This window comes from Erpetoichthys calabaricus, chromosome 1, assembly GCF_900747795.2.
Source record: "Erpetoichthys calabaricus chromosome 1, fErpCal1.3, whole genome shotgun sequence".
Taxonomy (NCBI): Eukaryota; Metazoa; Chordata; class Cladistia; order Polypteriformes; family Polypteridae; genus Erpetoichthys; species Erpetoichthys calabaricus.
Window position 1 is genome coordinate 117,384,287 of NC_041394.2, and position 19,346 is coordinate 117,403,632.

The following is a 19,346-nucleotide window of genomic DNA, read 5'->3' on the forward strand; positions in this document are numbered from 1 at the left end:
ACATTGGAGTAGTTTGCAGGAAACCCATTAAGTTTAAACTTAAGCTGTTTGCCCCCTTGTCTTGGACCTGAGGTTGCCGCTTCCACTTATGCTTCTCTCTCCTTCCCTTTATGCTTCTGGTGAAGCAACACCAATGTTCATGGCCAAAGCCTCTGGTACCAAGCCCATGTTTGTATAAAGCTCCCTCTCAGGGGAAAAAGGGAAAATATCCAGTGAGTGGCAGTTCTCTGGGCGAAAATGCCTTATTGATGGCAGAGGTCAGAGGAAAATGGCCACAGTGGTTCAAGCTCAGAGAAAGACAACAGTAACTCAAATAACCACTTGGTACAACTGAGGTATGCAGAAGAGCATTTCTGAATGCACAACACGATGAACCTTGAAGCAGATGAACTACAGCAGCAGGACTGGTGGCAGGTGCCACTCCATTGTCAGCCACTGTCAGCTAACAGCAGGCAACTGAGACTACAGTTCACCAAAACTGAACATTAGAAGAACGGAAAAATGTTGACTGCTCTGATGAGTCTCGATTGCGACATTAGGATGGTAGGGTCGCAATTTGGCATCAACAACATGAAAACATGGATCCATCCTGCCTTGTGTGAACTGTTCAGGCTGGTGTTGGAGGTGTAATGGTATAGGAGATATTTTCTTGGCTCACTTTGGGACTATTAATACCAATTGAGCATCATTTAAATGCCACATCTTACCTGAGTATTGTTGCTGACCATGTTCATCACTTTATGACTGCAGTCTACCCATCTTCTGATGGCTACTTCCAGCAGAATAACTCATCATGTCACAAAGCTAAATTAATCTCAAACTGGTTTCTTGAACAGGACAACAAGTTCGCTTTACTCAAAGTCACCAGATCTCAATCCAATAGTCCTTTGGGATGAGGTGGAATGAGAGATTCACATCATGGATGTGCAACCAATAAATCTGCAGCAACTGTGTGATGCTATCATGTCAATATGGACCAAAGTCCTTCAGGAATTTTTCCAGTACCTTGTTGAACCTATGCCAGGAAGAATTACTGCAGCTCTAAAGGCAATAGGGGGTCCAACCTGGCACTAGAAAAGTGTACCTAATAAACTAGCTGGTGAATATAGGGAAGCTTCCCCATATAATGTCCGGTAGTCAAAGTATTCAAAATGGTTTAATTATGGTCAAAAAGTTGAAAAAACATTCAACAATGTAAGAAAGATAGTTGGGTTATTTAAATAATGGTGTCAAGAAGGAAGTTGAGGGCAGACAGGATGCAATATCATCATGGCCTGCCAGAAATGACGTCATCAAAGGTGGACCGGAAGTGACATCATCATGGCTGGCTGGAAATGATGTCATTACAGGTGGACTGGAAAGTGACATCATTATCGCTAGCCGGAAGTGACGTCATCAAAGATTGGTCCGAAGTGGCGTTTTTATGATGAACCGAAAAAGATGTATCAAGTGAGACTGGGGATGAAAAGAATGGTTAATCTTCTGTTGTTCTGTTAAAAGAGGAAGAAAGGCATTAGTGCTTTGTTCCAAAACCTTATCTTTTATTATTTCATGCTCAATTGGACCCTTTGGCTGCCCCCTAAGCGCACGTGTGTGACAATATATATCATGACAAAGCCTGAAGAGGAGTAGAAGCGGAAAGAACTGGTGGCACAAGGGACTGTGTTGTGTGGGTGGAAAACTGTAAATAAACCGTGTGCTGGGTGCTAAACCTGTCTCCTGCCTGTCTGTGTCGGGGTTAGGGCGGCTGTACGTGTCCTGGGCTTTCACAATATATATATGTGGGTGTGGGTGTGGGTGTGTGTTTGTGTGTGTATATACAGTAATCCCTCCTCCATCGCGGGGGTTGCGTTCCAGAGCCACCCGCGAAATAAGAAAATCCGCGAAGTAGAAACCATATGTTTATATGGTTATTTTTATATTGTCATGCTTGGGTCACAGATTTGCGCAGAAACACAGGAGGTTGTAGAGAGACAGGAACGTTATTCAAACACTGCAAACAAACATTTGTCTCTTTTTCAAAAGTTTAAACTGTGCTCCATGACAAGACAGAGATGACAGTTCTGTCTCACAATTAAAAGTTTGCAAACATATCTTCCTCTTCAAAGGAGTGCGTGTCAGGAACACAGAATGTCACATAGATAGAGAAAACAATCTCTAGCAAACAAATCAATAGGGCTGTTTGGCTTTTAAGTATGCGAAGCACCGCGGCACAAAGCTGTTGAAGGCGGCAGCTCACACCCCCTCCGTCAGGAGCAGAGAGAGACAGAGTTTGTTTTTCAGTCAAAAATCAATACGTGCCCTTCGAGCTTTTAAGTATGCGAAGCACCGTGCAGCATGTCGTTTCAGGAAGCAGCTGCACAAAAGATAATCTTTCAGTATTTTTAGACGAGCGTCCGTATCGTCTAGGTGTGTGAACAGCCCCCCTGCTCAATCCCCCTACGTCAGGATCAGAGAAACTCAGCGCAAGAGAGGGAGAAAAGTAAGCAATCTAGCTTCTCAGCCATCTGCCAATAGCGTCCCTTGTATGAAATCAACTGGGCAAGCCAACTGAGGAAGCATGTACCAGAAATTAAAAGACCCATTGTCCGCAGAAATCCGCGAACCAGCAAAAAATCCGCGATATATATTTAAATATGCTTACATATAAAATCCGCAATGGATTGAAGCCGCGAAAGGCGAAGCGCGATATAGCGAGGGATCACTGTATATATTGTCGTACATGGCTGGGGGTCAGACCCGGCTGGGACGCCTGGAAGGACCAAGACGGGGCACATTTGTCCTCCGGGCCACGAGGGGGCAGCCGCCCTGGAGTAGAAGAGGCCCACAGAAGGGGAACAGGAAGGCTCAGGACCGTTGGGGCCTCTGTTCACCGCCAGGGGGCGCCCCGAGCCTCATGGAGTCCGGGACTTGTGTACTTCCGCCACACCAGGAAGTGACGTCAGGCAGAGCACCTGGAACTCATCCGGGTGAGGATAAATGGGGCCGCCTCCCTCCTATCAATGAGCTGGAGTCGGGAGCAGGAGCAGGACGAAGCTCCTGGAGAGAGAGAGAGGACAGGTGGCCCAGGGACGAGGAGAGAGAAAGTCCAGGAGAGAGGTGACTGGGGCTGAAGGCACTGAATTGAGTAGTGTTGTTGTGTGGGGAAGACAAATAAAAAGAAGTCTTTTGATAAAGATGTGGTCTCAGACTGGTGGTGTCCGGGCAAATATCACTATATATATATATATATATATATATATATATATATATATATATATATATATGTTGCATAGTTTATAGGCTTCTTGCAACTGAAAGAGGGCACTGTGGCAGATGTTTGCCGAATGGGAGACCAACCACAAGCGTTACCTGGTAGGTAACCACCTACACAATTCAGGTTGTCGAGACTCAGACTATGAATGCAATGAATATATATATATATATATATATATATATAAAGAGAGAGAGAGAGAGTAAACCACTACGTGTTTGCATAAATGATATTTGGCTTGAATAATATATCAGTAGAGCGGCACGGTGGCGCAGTGGGTAGCGCTGCTGCCTCGCAGTTAGGAGACCTGGGTTTGCTTTCGTGGAGTTTGCATGTTCTCGCCGTGTCTGCGTGGGTTTCCTCCAGGTACTCCAGTTTCCTCCCACAGTAACATGCAGGTTACGTGCACTGGCGATTCTAAATTGTCCTTGGTGTGTGGGTGTATGGCGCCCTACCTGGGGTTTGTTTCCTGCCTTGCTCCCTGAGTTGGCTGGGATTGGCTCCAGCAGACCCCTGTGACCCTGTAGTTAGGATATAGCGGATTGGATAATGGATGGATGGATGGATAATATATCAGTAACTTCAACTGATTTTTTTATGTTTGTGAAGTACCTGCCATGTGAATCATTGCTTGTATAATTTGACTAGAGTTTTTATACTTGTCAGGGTGAGGCTGTGTCATTACAGAAAATGCAGATTATATGAAGAGATGATTCCCAAGTAACCAGCTGTTTCTAGGACTTATTTTGAAGTTTCCAACATAAGTAGACATTGTCTTTCTTTTGACATAACCAAATTTACATCCACTCACTCTGTTATGTCCATTCATTAAGATGCGATTTGTATATAGACTAGTATTACCAGGCACAGACAGGCAGGAGACAAAGATTCATAAAAATAAAAAATAGAAATATCTGTTCCTACTTTATAATATGAATGCAGGACAGTTTAGAGAAACACATACTAAGGTATTAACAGATTTTTATGGTTTGGTATTGGCAAGGAGCTAAAAAATCCCCTGAATGAGAAGGGAGGAACTGTTCAAATTTGGTGACAAACAAGCAATAAAGCATACAGAAAATGCTCAATGAAAAAATAAGTGAAGGGAAGGAAGCTTATAGAACTAAAATAGAAAACAAACTCAATAAAAATAATTTGAAAGATGTTTGGAATGGACTTGTTTGTAATTACCAGAGTCAAGCAATTAGGGTACCGGTGCTGGAAGGGAATATGACGTCACACACGTGTGCATGGGGGACAGTTTACAGGCTCAAATAATGTTATTCGTCAGCCAGACCATGGGTTGGCGCTCTCACCTGATCCTCTCTCCTCTTGTTCCTCTGCAGTTCAGCCAAAGACCCTGCCTCTCAATGACATCACCAATGGGGCACCCACTGTTGACGTCACTTCTGGCAACACTTGATGACATCATTTCTGGTACCCAGAATCCAGAATTTATAGCACAAACTCAACCTGTTAGTCAATTCTTTTGTGAACTCTGCATCTTTAAAGATAATTTTTTTTTTATTTTGCTGATTTTTCAGTATGTGGGATGGCCATCCCCAAACCTTTTTCTGTCTGTTGCCTATTTTTTTCCCATAATGGACAAAGCTAACAAGCTGAATCATTTTTAAATACATCTATCCTCCTTATACCATCAACGTCTTCCAACTCCTATCACTTCATCTGGTATGGCCTGTCACAAATCCATCTTGGACCGTGAACAACAACATTTTTATTACTATAGCATTTTCATTTACATTCAAGGAATGTAGCTCAAAGTTCTTTACACAATGTAAAAAAAGAGTTACAAGAGAAAAAACAGTAAGTCTGAAATAGTCATATATAACTAAATAAATAATATGTAAAAAATAATTTATAAAGAATCAATATGTGCTTACACATCTCAGATATACAAGGAGTAGAATCCTAATTTGAAGATAAGTTTTTAAGTCCATTAATATTAGTCTGATCCTATGGTCAGATGGCAGGTGAGGACAGATAAAACAAAAAACAAACATAAAAAAAAAACCGAAATCTGCAGGGCTTTCAAGCCAAAAGACCTCATAATCCTCACTGTGTATTCTACCTAACATAAAGGTGCTAAAGTCAGACTTATTATTTTTTAATATTTATATTAGTCATTTCTGTTTCGTAGACAGAGTATGGAGACAACTGAGAAGGCCATGCAAAGGAAAAGCCATGGGACCAGATGGAGTCAGTCCTCAAGTTCTTAAGGCCTGTGCTGGCCAGCTTTGTGGTGTCCTCTGTGAACTGATCAGTTTGTCTATCTCTAAGGCTCCAAAAAGGGGTGCTGCTCTGGAAAATATCTTATATTGTTTCAATTATAAAGAAATGTAATGATTACAGACCAGTGGCACTTACTTCTCATATCATAAATACCTTGGGTCTTGGGTTATATGAATCCTCTTGTGAAAGACCACTTGGATGCACTGCAGTTTGTTTACTGGACAAAGATTGAATTGGAAGATTCAATTATCTGTCTTCTCCACAAGGTTTATCTCCATCTGGACAAAGCTGGCAACTCAGTGGGGATAATGTTTAAGATTCCTCCAGTACCATTAATATCATCCACCCATCCCTGTTAATGGGTAAACTGAAAGGATATGTAGGATGCTGAGACCATGGTCTCCTGGATAATGGACTATTTGTCAGGAAGACCACAATTTGTGAGGCTCAAGGTCTGTGTCTCAGTTGTTGATGAGGGCAACACTGGAGCACCACAAGGAGGTGTCCTATCACATTTTCTTTTGTCCTTGAATTCCTCAGACAATAGTGTATATATATAAAACACCTAGTGATGTTACTTGCAGAAATTTTCAGATGATTCTACACTAATGGGGTGCATTGACAAGGCAGGTGAGACAGAATATAGGAGTCAGGTGGAAAACTATCTATCTATCTATCTATCTATCTATCTATCTATCTATCTATCTATCTATCTATCTATCTATCTATCTATCTATCTATCTATCTATCTATCTATCTATCTATCACATAGTAGGATTCCTAGATTTTGTATTATTTAGGTTTAAAATTTTTGCTTGGTCTTTTTTTGGTTTTAGCTATTAATGTACCTTCCAGAAGCTTTACATTTTCAGAGTATTTGATAGGTAATGGCAAAGAATTGCTGGATTCATTTTTACTCTATGATTCTAATGGTAAAAAGTCCTTATCCTTAAGGAAAAGTCACTGCACAAATTAAAAATCTACTATTGTACAAGATTTTTTTTGTGTGTGTACAAGAAAGTCCTCATGAGATTTTTTTGTGTACACATGCGTTAGTGTTTCTGGGATACACATATCCTTTTAGGGGCTCTATATATTTAAGTTTAAGTATAGTTTTAATTGTTTTATTGTTTAGCCTATGAGAAAGTTGACAGGGAATTCATGGGCCTATATTATTAGCTGGGTCTTTCCAATAAAGGTATCGTTGGTATGCTTTCAAACTGATATCGGTACTTCATTTCCAAATGTCATTTTATAGAAATTCTGATTTATCGAGATTCTTTTGCCAAAAGGGTTATGGAGACATTGAAGACTTGCATGTTAAAAAGATCTTGTGAGCATGCAAAAAAGATCTTGAGCGCAATGAGAAATAAGAGTTTTTTTGATAATGTTCCTTTAGGGGCTCCATAGTTGTGGGAGGTCTGACTACAGTAAATTAAACATTTTATTTTGTTAATCTCTTGTGGCACAATGTCAGCAAACTTTCATCATGGTTGATAATATGATGTAAAAAACACAACATACAGAATTCCACTCTTTTCTAATTTTTCATGAAATTATGCCATAGTCTCTTTGCTATTTTGTCTTTTAAAAATAAACCAGGTGATAGGCCATAGGCCACACCAAGCACCAGTATCTTTACTCCATCAATGCAATCTAAATTTTTAAGTTGAAGGTAATGTCAGTTCATTAATCCTTCTAAAATGCAGAACATGCCAAGCCTTAATCATTAATGCTAAGAATACAGAATATATTACATGCACTCTCATCTCACAGATACTTACCGAATTATGATAAACTCTACCCAGAGACGAAGAAATGCTGGCAAGGGTCCCAAGGTTTCCAAAAGATAAATGTAATGCCCACCGGACTTCTTAATGCTTGTGCCTAACTCAGCATAGCAGAGTGCTCCTAGAAATTAATAAACATATTCACAAATCTAAAACAAACTAAGAAGTCATATGTGTTTAAGCATAGACCCTGATAGTTTAAAAAAATACATTGTCATACCATTTTGGGACTAATTAGTTTTTAACAAACCAAATATGCTTGGCATACTGATGGTCTCCTCTTATTTGTTTTGGTCCTTATATTCAGCACAGTGTTAACATTATAATGTTTCTACATTTCAGTGTTTAAAAAAAAAATGGAGACAAAAGTCCCTAGAACAGTGACATGGAGGATTAGTTAGGAAATGTATGGATTAACAATGACAAATATCTGTCTTCTAAGTTCTAGAAGCAAAATAGAAATGTAATTTCAGTGCAAAAATGTAATCATTTTGAACTACATGATTTTATTATTCCTTAGAATTGTCAACAATAGTTTCTTAAAAATGATTTACAGCAATTTTTAGAATAATCTTTTTAAACTAAAGAAAAAAGGTCAATTATTCGCCCTCAAGGGCAAATACTGCAAAATAACTTAGCCATACAAATAAGATGAATAAAATTGTGAAAGAGAAAATGATAAGATCTGTCACTACTCTAAAGAACAAGTAGGATGAAGCAGAGTGTCTGCTTTCAGAAAACTCAAATCCACCACACTCAGAATACCATTTGCCATCTCATCACAAACTCCAATTACAAAAATAAAAATTAACCATTTCAAATAATCCCTCACTCCTTCTTCGAAAAGTTTATTTTAATTGACAGTTGCAGGCTGTAACACGAAATCAGATTCCTAAGAACTATGTTGCTTGGCAATGCAGTTTATGTCATTCATTCATTCATATGCTCCTGAGGCGAACCCAGGATTTCTAATTTAAACCATAAAAATATCACACATTTTCAGTGCCACCCCTTCCTACTGTATATGCACATCACGCACTGCACATGGGGCTTGTGATTGAAGGAGTGACGTGTGGTTGGAGGAGGGGAGCTCCTAATGGTGTTATTCACGAATCATCAAACGGATGTTGTTCACAGTCACCTGTTGTGATCATGTTCCATTAATAAGCAGAGAGCTACTTTCAAGTCAACACCAGTCAGGAGCATAGAAAGAAAGAAATGAAAGCATGAGCAAGCAGCTCGTGCTGCACTTGCAGGTGTGTATAGAAAACTAAATTTGTCCAACTTCCAGTAAGTTTGCTAACTTTACATCAATTGCCAATACACTAAAGCTAGCGACTTACTGGAGTAACAAAGGAGTAACAATAGGATCATGTGATATCAAGTTTTGACATTGAGTGTTTAACAGATATTATCTAATGTTACAGGAATTAGCTATCACATGGTTGAGGATTATTTGTTACAGCCATAAAGACCACAGGACCTTCACACATTGTTAAAGGCTGCTAAAACTGGTTGACATATGAGTGTTGTTGTATTGATGACATGTTTGTAAATTTCAACAACACACAGGCTCTCTTGCCTACTAGTTAGTTATTGGCCAAATTGTGGAAAAGTATCCGGCAAGCAACCTCTGACATGCAAAAATAGCAATTAGCTCAGATTAACTTCAATTGTTTGTTAATTTTTTTGGCAGCTAACATTATGGATTTAGTTAATGCCCTATTGTTTTCTGCTGTCATTGCAAGGACAAAGTTTATATAAATTCATAGGTGTAGGTGATATGTTAGCATCTTCATTTTTAAATATCTAAATATTCAGCTTCATTTTGGCCCTGTATTTACTGCATTAAGTAAGTTCATTAAGCACGTTCAGTAAGTAGTAGTATTAGTAGATTTTATTATTATTATTATTATTATTATTATTATTAGTAGTAGTAGTAGTAGTAGTAGTAGTAGTAGTAGTAGTTGTTGTTGCTGTATTTTATATTATTATTACTACTTGTAGTAGTATTTTATATATTATTACATATTATTATCAGTAGTAGTAGTACTAGTAGTAGTAGTAGTATTAAAATGGTTGTTTTGTTGTTGTATCACATATCACAAGTGATACTGTTGGCTATATCAAGTAAAAAGGCTAACAGCGCATTCATACCTTAGACCATTATTATTATTATTATTACTACTAATTAGGTCTTCATTTAGAAAGTAAATAAATCAATTAGTATATCTTTGCTGTTAAATATCATTTAAGGAGGATCAGGTTGGGAAGTTTGGGGGATGGGGCCCCAAGAAGAAGATTCCGCTCAGGGCCCCAGTTTGGCCAGAGGTGACACTTCCACGCAGCCTACATAGAGTATATTCATCAAGTCCTATTGCTCCTTGAGGTTACTTATCCGTCTACTAGTATTACATGCTGTTATCCCATCTGTTTAATCTTTTCTACTAGGGGTGGGAAAAACCCAAAAAACAGAAACATTTTGTGATGCATCATGATTCCCTCTCTTAAACAATTCTGAATCAATGCAGAAAACTTCATAATTTAACTGTTAAATTGGTTTATGAATGAATTGGAAAATATGGACTATGCAAAAAAATTCAGATAAAAAATGTACAATAGAAGAAATAATTGAGCACAGGGTGGGTCATCATCTCAGGTTGTGTGCTGTCATCTTTCGTAACTTAATGAACAATTCACGTTACCAGCTATATATATATAATTCATTGCCAACAACAATATGGTCATGCCTATGAAAGTAACATGGAAAATGATGGCATGTGCATGGATTCTTGAACACAAAATTGCAGTATGGTGATGTCACAGTAGAACAATTAAAATAAACCAAAAAAATTACAACAACAGTACTGCAAAAAATAGAAATCAAAAAATCTTTTTGGCTTCTTGCATCCAAGTTTTGATTTTCCTTAATCAAATAAAAAAAGTCTATAGCACATGTTTGTTCATTGTAAAATAATTTACAAAAATCAGACAGATTTGCAATATTTTATAGTTGCTGATGATCCTTTACCCAGACTAGAGTGTTCTTTCACTTACCAAAAGTAGAGAAAATTCCCGTGGCCAACCAGATGATAAGAGACATGCCCACACTGCCAGAGTTTTTCAGGACACCTTTGGGAGCAATAAAAATCCCACTTCCTACTATTGAGCCCACAATAAGGCACAATGATCCCAGAAGGTTGACTTTTTTCCTCAAGTAAACTGTTCCTGTATTTGCCATTTCTTCAATGAAGCTACTATCTGTATTAAGTGTTTTTGGTCGCTGTCCCACTGTTCCTCCCTTTTCTGTTTAATACAATGCCCAGTGATAAATAAAAAACTCTGCTCATCTACATATGCTTTCCAAAGTAAATGAGAAAAAGGGCTGGGACAAGGAAATAAAGTTGTAAAACTACAGTAGGTTCCTCTGCAAAGCCTGACACTTAATAATCTGAAACTGAACTGTTTTTTGTAAACTTTTCAGTTTCTTTCAGTGATATACATTGCAATTAAATGATGACATCTACCATTTAACAATCAACCAGAGAATGTGAAATTAACAGAACTGAATTGAATTACACAGAAAATCTTCACTCAGATGTGTGACCCATTCAATGTCTTAAATTTCACACAGCATCATCAATTCCTCCACCCATTTTCTAACCCTGGCTAGTCCAGAATTACAAAATAACAAAGAACCACAGTCTATCCAGACAGCAGCAGGTGCAATGAAGGGCCTTAGATTAGGGCAAAGGTATACCTTTCAACATGACAATGAGCTGAAGCACATAGTCAAGGGAACATAGTAGTGGGTTCATCACTAATATGTGAATGTCCTGGAGTGACCGAGCCACAGCCTAGACTTGAACCTGATTGAACATCTCAGTAAGGATATGAACACAAAGGTACATCAATACCTCCCATCCAACCTGACAGAGCTTGACTGGCACTACTAAGAAGAATTGGAGAAGATCTCCTAATCCAGCCATTGTACCCAAGAAGACTTGATGCTCTAATTGCGTCCAAGGTTGCTTCAACAAAGTACTTATGTACAGACATTTAATTTTTAAAATTTTAAAATATATTTACAGAAATATATACAAATCTATATTTTTATTATAGTGTATTATGTGCAGGTCAATGATTATAAAACAGGATTTTATACATTGTAGGGTAAGGCTGTTATGTCAGAAAATATGGAGAAAGTCTAATGGTCAGAATACTTTATGAATGCACTGTATGCTCATTACCTAACAATAATGTGGCCATACAGTAAGTGGGTCCTACAACCTCTACTGTTTATGTATTCTTTGCCATTGTAATGCAGATGAGATACGATATTTTCAGTCATTGGTCAACCGCTCTATAACTCTTGTCAGTCTTGTTTCCACTATTATCCAATTTGCAACTTATTTTAATAACAATGGTCATGCAAATTTTGGGAACTGCCTTACTTAAGGACTAAAAAGGCATCCAAATTTCTATCTAGCAGAGTGTGAGATAGAATAACATTTGTATTACATGAATTCAGGGGCAACCAAACAAGATGAAAATTAAAGGCGAGATCAGACACACACATTTTAGCATCAGCCAAAAATCAAATCAAAAAGAATACAGCAAGTTAAAACTCTGAAAATCAGCTCAAGGTAGCTAAAAACTTATTAGCAAATGATCTGTTTAAGCATCTGTGTATTTTACTCTTTTCTGTGCTATTTTTGTCTGTGAAATGCTGCTGCACTTTCTTAATAGGTTTGAGAAGAAACTTACAGTATAACACAATACCAGAACATATCCTTCACTAGGTTATTATCTGTTAGTTACATTTACACCAATACCATAGTACATTAGCTGACTTTGTCCTATGTATTAAATTGCAATTTTATAATTCTCAGAATCAAAGTAATGTGTACTTATAGCTAGAGGTGAGAGATTCTTAGTTCTTTTCCTGGTTGGCTTTCTCCAGACGCATGGAAAGATTCTCAGCATGCTTTCTTTTTTCTTTTCAGGGGGTCTCTTTATTTGCCTTTGGCCACAACTGCTGTTTTCGTGCTGTACTGCAGTTTCTGTTTGAGGATTTTACAGGAATTGTCCAGGCATGCAAGCAACATTACGCCTGCTAGGGCAGCTGGTGATATTATTTATTATTGGACTCATCTTTGGAGACTTGCCTTATGATATTGTATATAAGGACACTACTCTTCTACTAGTTATGAGAAAAGCACTATATAAATGTAATGAATTATTATTATTATTATTATTATTATTATTATTATTATTATTATATATCTGTTTTCTAAGATTGCATTGATTTATTTGTTTTTTCTTTGTTACTTATTCATTAATATTCATACATTCTTTTATTGTAACTTTCTCTTTGACATCTTGTAAAGCACTTTGAGCTACATTGTTTGTAAGAAAATATGCTATATAAGTAAATGTTGTTGTTAACCATCTTTAGAAAGGCAAACCTGTGGTTTACGTGGGTCTCTCTTTTGCTTGTCTCCTTGTTATTCCTCAGCAAAAATGGACTAATGGCAACCTCGTCTCAGCTCCAATACAGATGAGTATTCCATCCTTCCAGTTCTGTACAGTTGCCCTTTGGAGTAAAGGGACTGCTTCAATCTCTGTTGTGGTCACTCCTTTTCAGCCATGTGTTCTGGCCCTGGGCAGCAAAATTATTGCCAGGTTAAGCTGTAGCGTGGTAAGAGAAGAACAGTTAGTTAGGGTGTTACACGGTTTTTTAGGGTAGAAAAGTGACCTAGTTATTGGCTTCTTTAGTGAAAATAAGCCCATCCTCCTGGTTGACCACTGGTACAAAGCTCTGTCCATCAGTGTTATTCATGCTTGATTTACGATCCTTTGTTGAGAGGTTCAGTCCATTTTGTACTTTTGAGAGTGATGTTCTTGGATGTTTCATGGACTGGTATCAATCAGATAAGGCTGCAGATAATGCATTCTAAATGGAGGCCCATTTAGGCAGCTTGAGACTTTTTAGCTGGCAGTAAGAGCTTGGTAAAATAAATAATACCTGTCTGTCCTATAACAACACCTTGCCTCTTCCAGGACGGGAGCTATATATTCCATCACTCCATTGGAAGTGAATTCATGGTCAGAACAGAGATAGAGCGCCTCGGTATCTTGCCGAAGCAAATTATCTAGGCAGCCTGCCTGCAATTGATGGTTGCACAGTTTTTGTTACTGTTCTAAACTTTCTTCTTTGCTTTTCAATCAGGAAACGCCCATCTGGTGCCCCAACTTTTTCTCCTGTGGTTGTCCCAAGTTCATACCAGTCACATATTGGCAGGATCACACCACCATGGTAGAGCAGGTGGAACTTGTTGTTGTTACAGTGGTAATTTGATACATTTTAAGTATTGTGTTGGGCAAGGGTTTTTTCAAGTTGTGGCCTTCCGTTTTTGGAATATTTCACAACAGATTCTGTCTGGCACAAGGCTTTCTCTTCCACACATCAGTATTTGGGAATCTCTACTGCACTGTGAATTATACCATGAATATAATGACAAAATGTTTACTTAATGTTTCACAAAGAGATCCATTTGACCCTGGTCTTTGACTTTTTAAACAAAACAACTTGGCATCACCCATTCAAGCTGCTGTTATAGACAAGCACCAGTGAAGAGGAGTCATCAGGCTCATTGAAGTGCATAACTGGATGTGTTGCACTTATTAAGCTAATGTACTTGTGATGTACTCATCCTGTCTCAAGAACAAGTTTGCCTTTTAAAAACTATGTGTTCTGTCTCTGAAAAGTCTTCTCAGAAGAACTCATACTAGCAGGCTAAAACACAGCAAGCCTGTGTAACTTAGAACCAGGGGTTGTAAGAAATGGTCTTGTGCCAACATAAATTATGCTTTGTGGCAGATGCATTCACTACCAAAAAATCTCACAGAAGCATTCCTAAAATTATAGACTTATAATGCTAAAGAACTTTTTACACTTTCTAGTTAACAAAATACCAGAATATTGAGAATGTCTTAATCAAATACAAAAGCATTAACAGATAAGGTACATTTTGTAGTAGCTGAGTAACATAATAAGCTGTTTCAACAGAAAAGGAATAAAGTGTCTTTAAAAGTTCACTTTATAGACATTACGGGAAAAGTTCTGCTTCTTCCTCCTACAGGAATTATACTATAAATAATGTAATAAGAAACACTAAACAGAACTCACTGATTCAATTGAACAAAAAGTGTGTTGAAAACTGTGCAAATTACCAGTCATCTTAGATGTGCATGTGAACATTTATGGGTAAAAGTCTTTGTTTTTACAGTTTTAATTTTAAGCAGTCCCTAATTAGACATGGCAATGAACTCATTTCAAGAGAGCAAACAGAGAAGCAGTGCTTTATGGGTGAATGGCCTTTCACCTCTGTTGATGATAAGTTTGACATGTTGATTTTATTATTTTACAGACATCCTCACTAAGAAGTTTCAAGTTTAAGGAGGGTATTATAATCATTGGGGACTTTAATTATCCGAATATTTACTGGGATAACCTTTCAAATGGAGTTTGTAGAAGTAATCAGTGGCTGTTTTTTAACACAGTATGTTAAAGCACCAATGCTGGGTGAAGCTAGTCTGGATTTAGTATTTTGTAATAATCAAGATAGAACTGACGGTGTAGAAGAGATTGAACCACTAGGGTCAAGTGACCATAATATAATACAATTTTCATTGTTTGGGAAGGGTGCACATATAAACTAACATTTTCTAAAGTAATTTTACAGTAAAATGTTCCTTGTAATTTTACAGTAAATCACTGGCAGTAGAGTTGCCAGCCATTTACTGTATATTTACAGAGAAGCTGCTGTAATTGACATTTACAGTATTATACTGTAATTTCAGAATATAGCATGATACTATATAAATGTAAAGTAAGTGGCTGGCAACTCTGCCAAGGAAACATTTTACAGCGTACATACAGTGTACATTAGTCAAAAGCTTTAGAACACCTCGGTTTTTCTTTAAATTTAATCAGCTGAAATGCACACACACATGCTCAAACCTGCATATGGTGGTGGAGCCATAGCCTATCTGAGAAGCAGTGGATGCAAGACAGAAAACTCTGAATAGGGCACCAGTTTATGACTATTTTTATTTGACATTTTACCTATAATTGACTACATTGCTGTAAATAGAGTTTGCCACTTTTGCTTAAGCCAGATTTATCTGGTCAACTATACTGAATGTTTTATATAGTACTTAAACTTTGCTCAATAGTGTTTTATGCTTCTCATGTTTTCATTTTTTAGATTTTGATTGGTGAAATTGAACACTTTCTTGGAAGTGCAGAATAGGAAAATTGCACATTAGAGGTAAATGACATTTTAAACATATTTTAAATATATAATATTCATGGAATCTTACTGACGCATGTATTATTTTATCTTCAATGAGTTTTATTTAAACTTAAAATGCAACATTATTGCTTTTCTAAGGCAAAGTTAATTAGTCAATAAATAGATTAGCATTTTACTATCACTTGCTTTTGCAGTTGAAGTTATCCAGACTGCATGAAGAGGCAAAGTACTTTGTCCTCCAGAATCTCTTTTTGCATATATAAATGCTGATATTCACACGGTAAACAGTGAATGTTTTAAACATTCAGAATTAAGGGAAAATGATGTGAGAGGAGGAAATGGATATGAGAATATGTGTGGATATACGTATAGAGAAACAGGAAGGCCACTGGGAAAACAGGTGCGTGTTTGTGAAACTGCTCAATAAAATAAAAGGAACGCTTTTGAAAACACATCAGATCTCAATGGGAAAAATATCATGCTGGATATCTATACTGATATAGACTGGGTAATGTGTTTGGAATGAAAGGATGCCACATCGTTTGATGAAAACGAAATTATCAACATAGAAAGGGCTGAATTCAAAGACACCCCGAAAATCAAAGTGAAAAAATAATGCAGCAGGCTAGTCCATTTTGCCAAAATTTCATTGCAGCAACTCAAAATCGTACTCAGTAGTTTGTATAGCCGCCAAATGCTTGTATGCATGCATGGCAACGTTGGGACATGCTCCTAAAGAGACGATAGATGGTGTCCTGGGGGAACTCCTTCCAAATCTGGACCAGGGCATCACTGAGCTCCTGGACAGTCTGAGGTGCAACCTGGTGGCGTCAGATGGACTGAAACATAATGTCCCAGAGGTGTTCTATTGGATTTAGGTCAGGCAAGCATGGGGGGCCAGTCAATGGTATCAATTCCTTCATCCTCCAAGAACTGCCTGCATACTCTCACCACATGTGGCCGGGCATTGTCGTGCACCAGAAGAAACCCAGGACCTACTGCACCAGCATAGGGTCTGACAATGGGTCCAAGGATTTCACCCCGAGACCTAATGGCAGTCAAGGTGCCATTTTCTAGCCTGTAGATGTCTGTGCTTTCCTCCATGGGTATGCCTCCCCACACCATCACTGACCCACCACCAAACCAGTAGTGCTGAACGATGTTATAGGCAGCATAACGTTCTCCACAGCTTCTACAGACCCTTTCACGTCTGTCACATGTGCTCAGGGTGAACCCACTCTCATCTGTGAATAGCACAGGGCACCAGTGGTGGACCTGCCAATTCCGGTATTCTATGGCAAATGCCAATCGAGGTCCATGGTGCCAGGCAGTGAGCACAGGGCCAGCCAGAGGATGTTGGGCCCTCAGGCCACCCTAATGAAGTCTGTTTCTGATTGTTTGGTCAGAGACATTCACACCAGTGGCCTGCTGGAGGTCATATTGTAGGACTCTGCCCATGCTCATCCTGTTCCTCCTTGCCCAAAGGAGTAGATTCTAGTCCTGCTGATGCGTTAAGGATCTTCTATGGCCCTGTCCAGCTCTCCTAGACTAACTGCCTGTCTCCTGGAATCTCCTCCATGCCCTTGAGACTGTGCTGGGAGACACAGCAAACCTTCTGGCAATGGCAGTATTGATGTGCCATCCTAGAGAAGTTGGACTACTTGTGCAACCTCTGTAGGGTCCAGGTATCGCCTCATGCTACCAGTATTAACACTGACCGTAGCCAAATAAAAAACTAGTGAAAGAATAGTCAAAAAAGATGAGGAAGGAAAAATGTCAGTGGCCTCCACCTGTTAAACCATTCCTGTTTTGGGGGTTGTCTCATTGTTGCCCCTCTAGTGCACCTGTTGTTAATTTCATTAACACCAAAGCAGCTGAAACTGATTAACAACCCCCTCTGCTGCTTAACTGACCAGATCAATATCCCAGAAGTTAAGTTAAAGTGTTTCTTTAATTTTTTTTAAGCAGTATCTTATAATTTACAATTGAATTACTATATATTGGACTACATTAGTGCTGCTGCCTCGCAGTTCGGAGACCCGGGTTCGCTTCCCAGGTCCTCCCTGCGTGGAGTTTGCATGTTCTCCCCGTGTCTGCGTGGGTTTCCTCCGGGTACTCCAGTTTCCTCCCAGAGTCCAAAGTCTTGCAAGTTATTTAGATTCTAAATTGTCCCTAGTGCGTGCTTGGTGTGTGTGTGTGTGCCCTGTGGTGGGCTGGCGCCCTGCCCGGGGTTTGTTTCCTGCCTTGCGTCCTGTGTTAGCTGGGATTGGGTCCAGCAGGCCCCCGTGACCCTGTAGTTAGGATATAGCGGGTTGGATAATGGATGGATGGATGGATGGCCTACATTTTTAGAAAAGGAAATGCACCTGTTTTCAAGGAATTACAGTCAACAATCAATTAAGCCTCAAATTTGGTAAAGACCCCTTCACATAATTGTGATGTTTGAAGGTCCTTACTCCAGCTCCAACACTTTCACAATCAGTCCCTTGAAAATTCAGAGTCTCATGTTTGTATTTTCTAGCCAGACATTCTCTTTTAAGTCTCGCTTATCCGCTCAGAAATTTCTGTCGCTCTCATGTTTTGATTAGCCCCTGTGGAAAGGACATAAAGATACACAAAAAAGGTTTGGGGTTCCACCCCATATATTAACAATAAGTTAATAAAGGCTGAATCCGGATTGTGACTGTGGGAAGCGAGTGGTGGGCTTTAAAAGCACAGAACAGAAAGGAGTGGTAGAGAGTCCAGCCCCTCTCAAGGAGATTGGTTCCAGAGTCCACGCTGTGCGTCAAGGTGAGCCAGACTATATCTAGCCGGAACCTCTCAACCTTGCGCACTAGCTCAGGCTCCTTCCCCTTCAGAGAGGTGACATTCCACATCCCAAGAGCCAGCTTCTGTACCCGAGGATCAGACCACCAAGGTCCCCGCCCTCGGCCACCACCCAACTCACACTGCACCCAACCTCCTTGGCCCCTCCTACAGGTAGTGAGCCCATGAGAAGGGGGACCCACGTTGCCTCTTATGAAATTGTGAAATAAAACTAACACTTGAAATGTCCTTGAAAAAAGTTCAGAAACTTTCAGATAATTTTTTTATTAAGTAACTGAAATTCAAGTTGAGACAACAGATATTATGTAGTTATGTATGAGAGCTGATATTTTCGTACATATTTCATACATTCAGTAATATAATTTTTTCAGAAGTTTAATTTTCAATCAAGGTTTATCTGAGGCTCATATATTTGTTTAAAAATACTTACAGATGTAACTTGATGATTTACATTTAAACAAATTCCTCCAAATGAAAACAGAACAAATAATTGCACCAACTACAACATTAATATGGTAAAATAAATACTTTTTGATAGTATACAAAAGGTACCACATAAATGTATCTCAGTTTATATTGTATATGTAAACCTGTTTACTTTCACCATTTAAATGTTTCTGATTTTGTAAAACATTAAAGTTGATGGTACAGGTTTGTAATTACAGGTAACTCATGCTCTGAGGAAACAAAATCTTTGTTTTGTTAGCTTCTCTGAGTGTTACAACTACATAGACTTAAGTAAGGTCTTGGCAAAGAACATGTTTCATTATTTAATAATTGTTGGGGAGTGACATATTTAATAAGAATTAATGGAATAGAACGGAGGGAGGCACACGCTACAGTGGTAGCACTGCTATGTTCACATCCAAGTCCATCCTGTGTGAAGTTTGCATGTTCTCCCTGTGG

At 38.7% G+C, this 19,346-nt stretch overlaps 2 protein-coding genes across 2 annotated transcripts in view; both read right to left on the minus strand.

The window, feature by feature from the left end:
- LOC127529139 (cystine/glutamate transporter-like) overlaps positions 1-12,401 on the minus strand; it is a 46,771-nt gene extending 34,370 nt beyond the window's left edge. The window contains exons 1-3 of the mRNA XM_051931772.1: positions 12,317-12,401; positions 10,351-10,599; positions 7,288-7,414 (exon numbers count right to left, since the gene is read on the minus strand). Coding sequence (XP_051787732.1) covers positions 7,288-7,414; positions 10,351-10,599; positions 12,317-12,401 — 461 coding nt within the window. The remainder of the gene's footprint in view (positions 1-7,287; positions 7,415-10,350; positions 10,600-12,316) is intronic.
- Positions 1-19,346, minus strand: part of LOC114644348 (cystine/glutamate transporter-like) — a 621,881-nt gene that overhangs the window by 513,989 nt on the left and 88,546 nt on the right.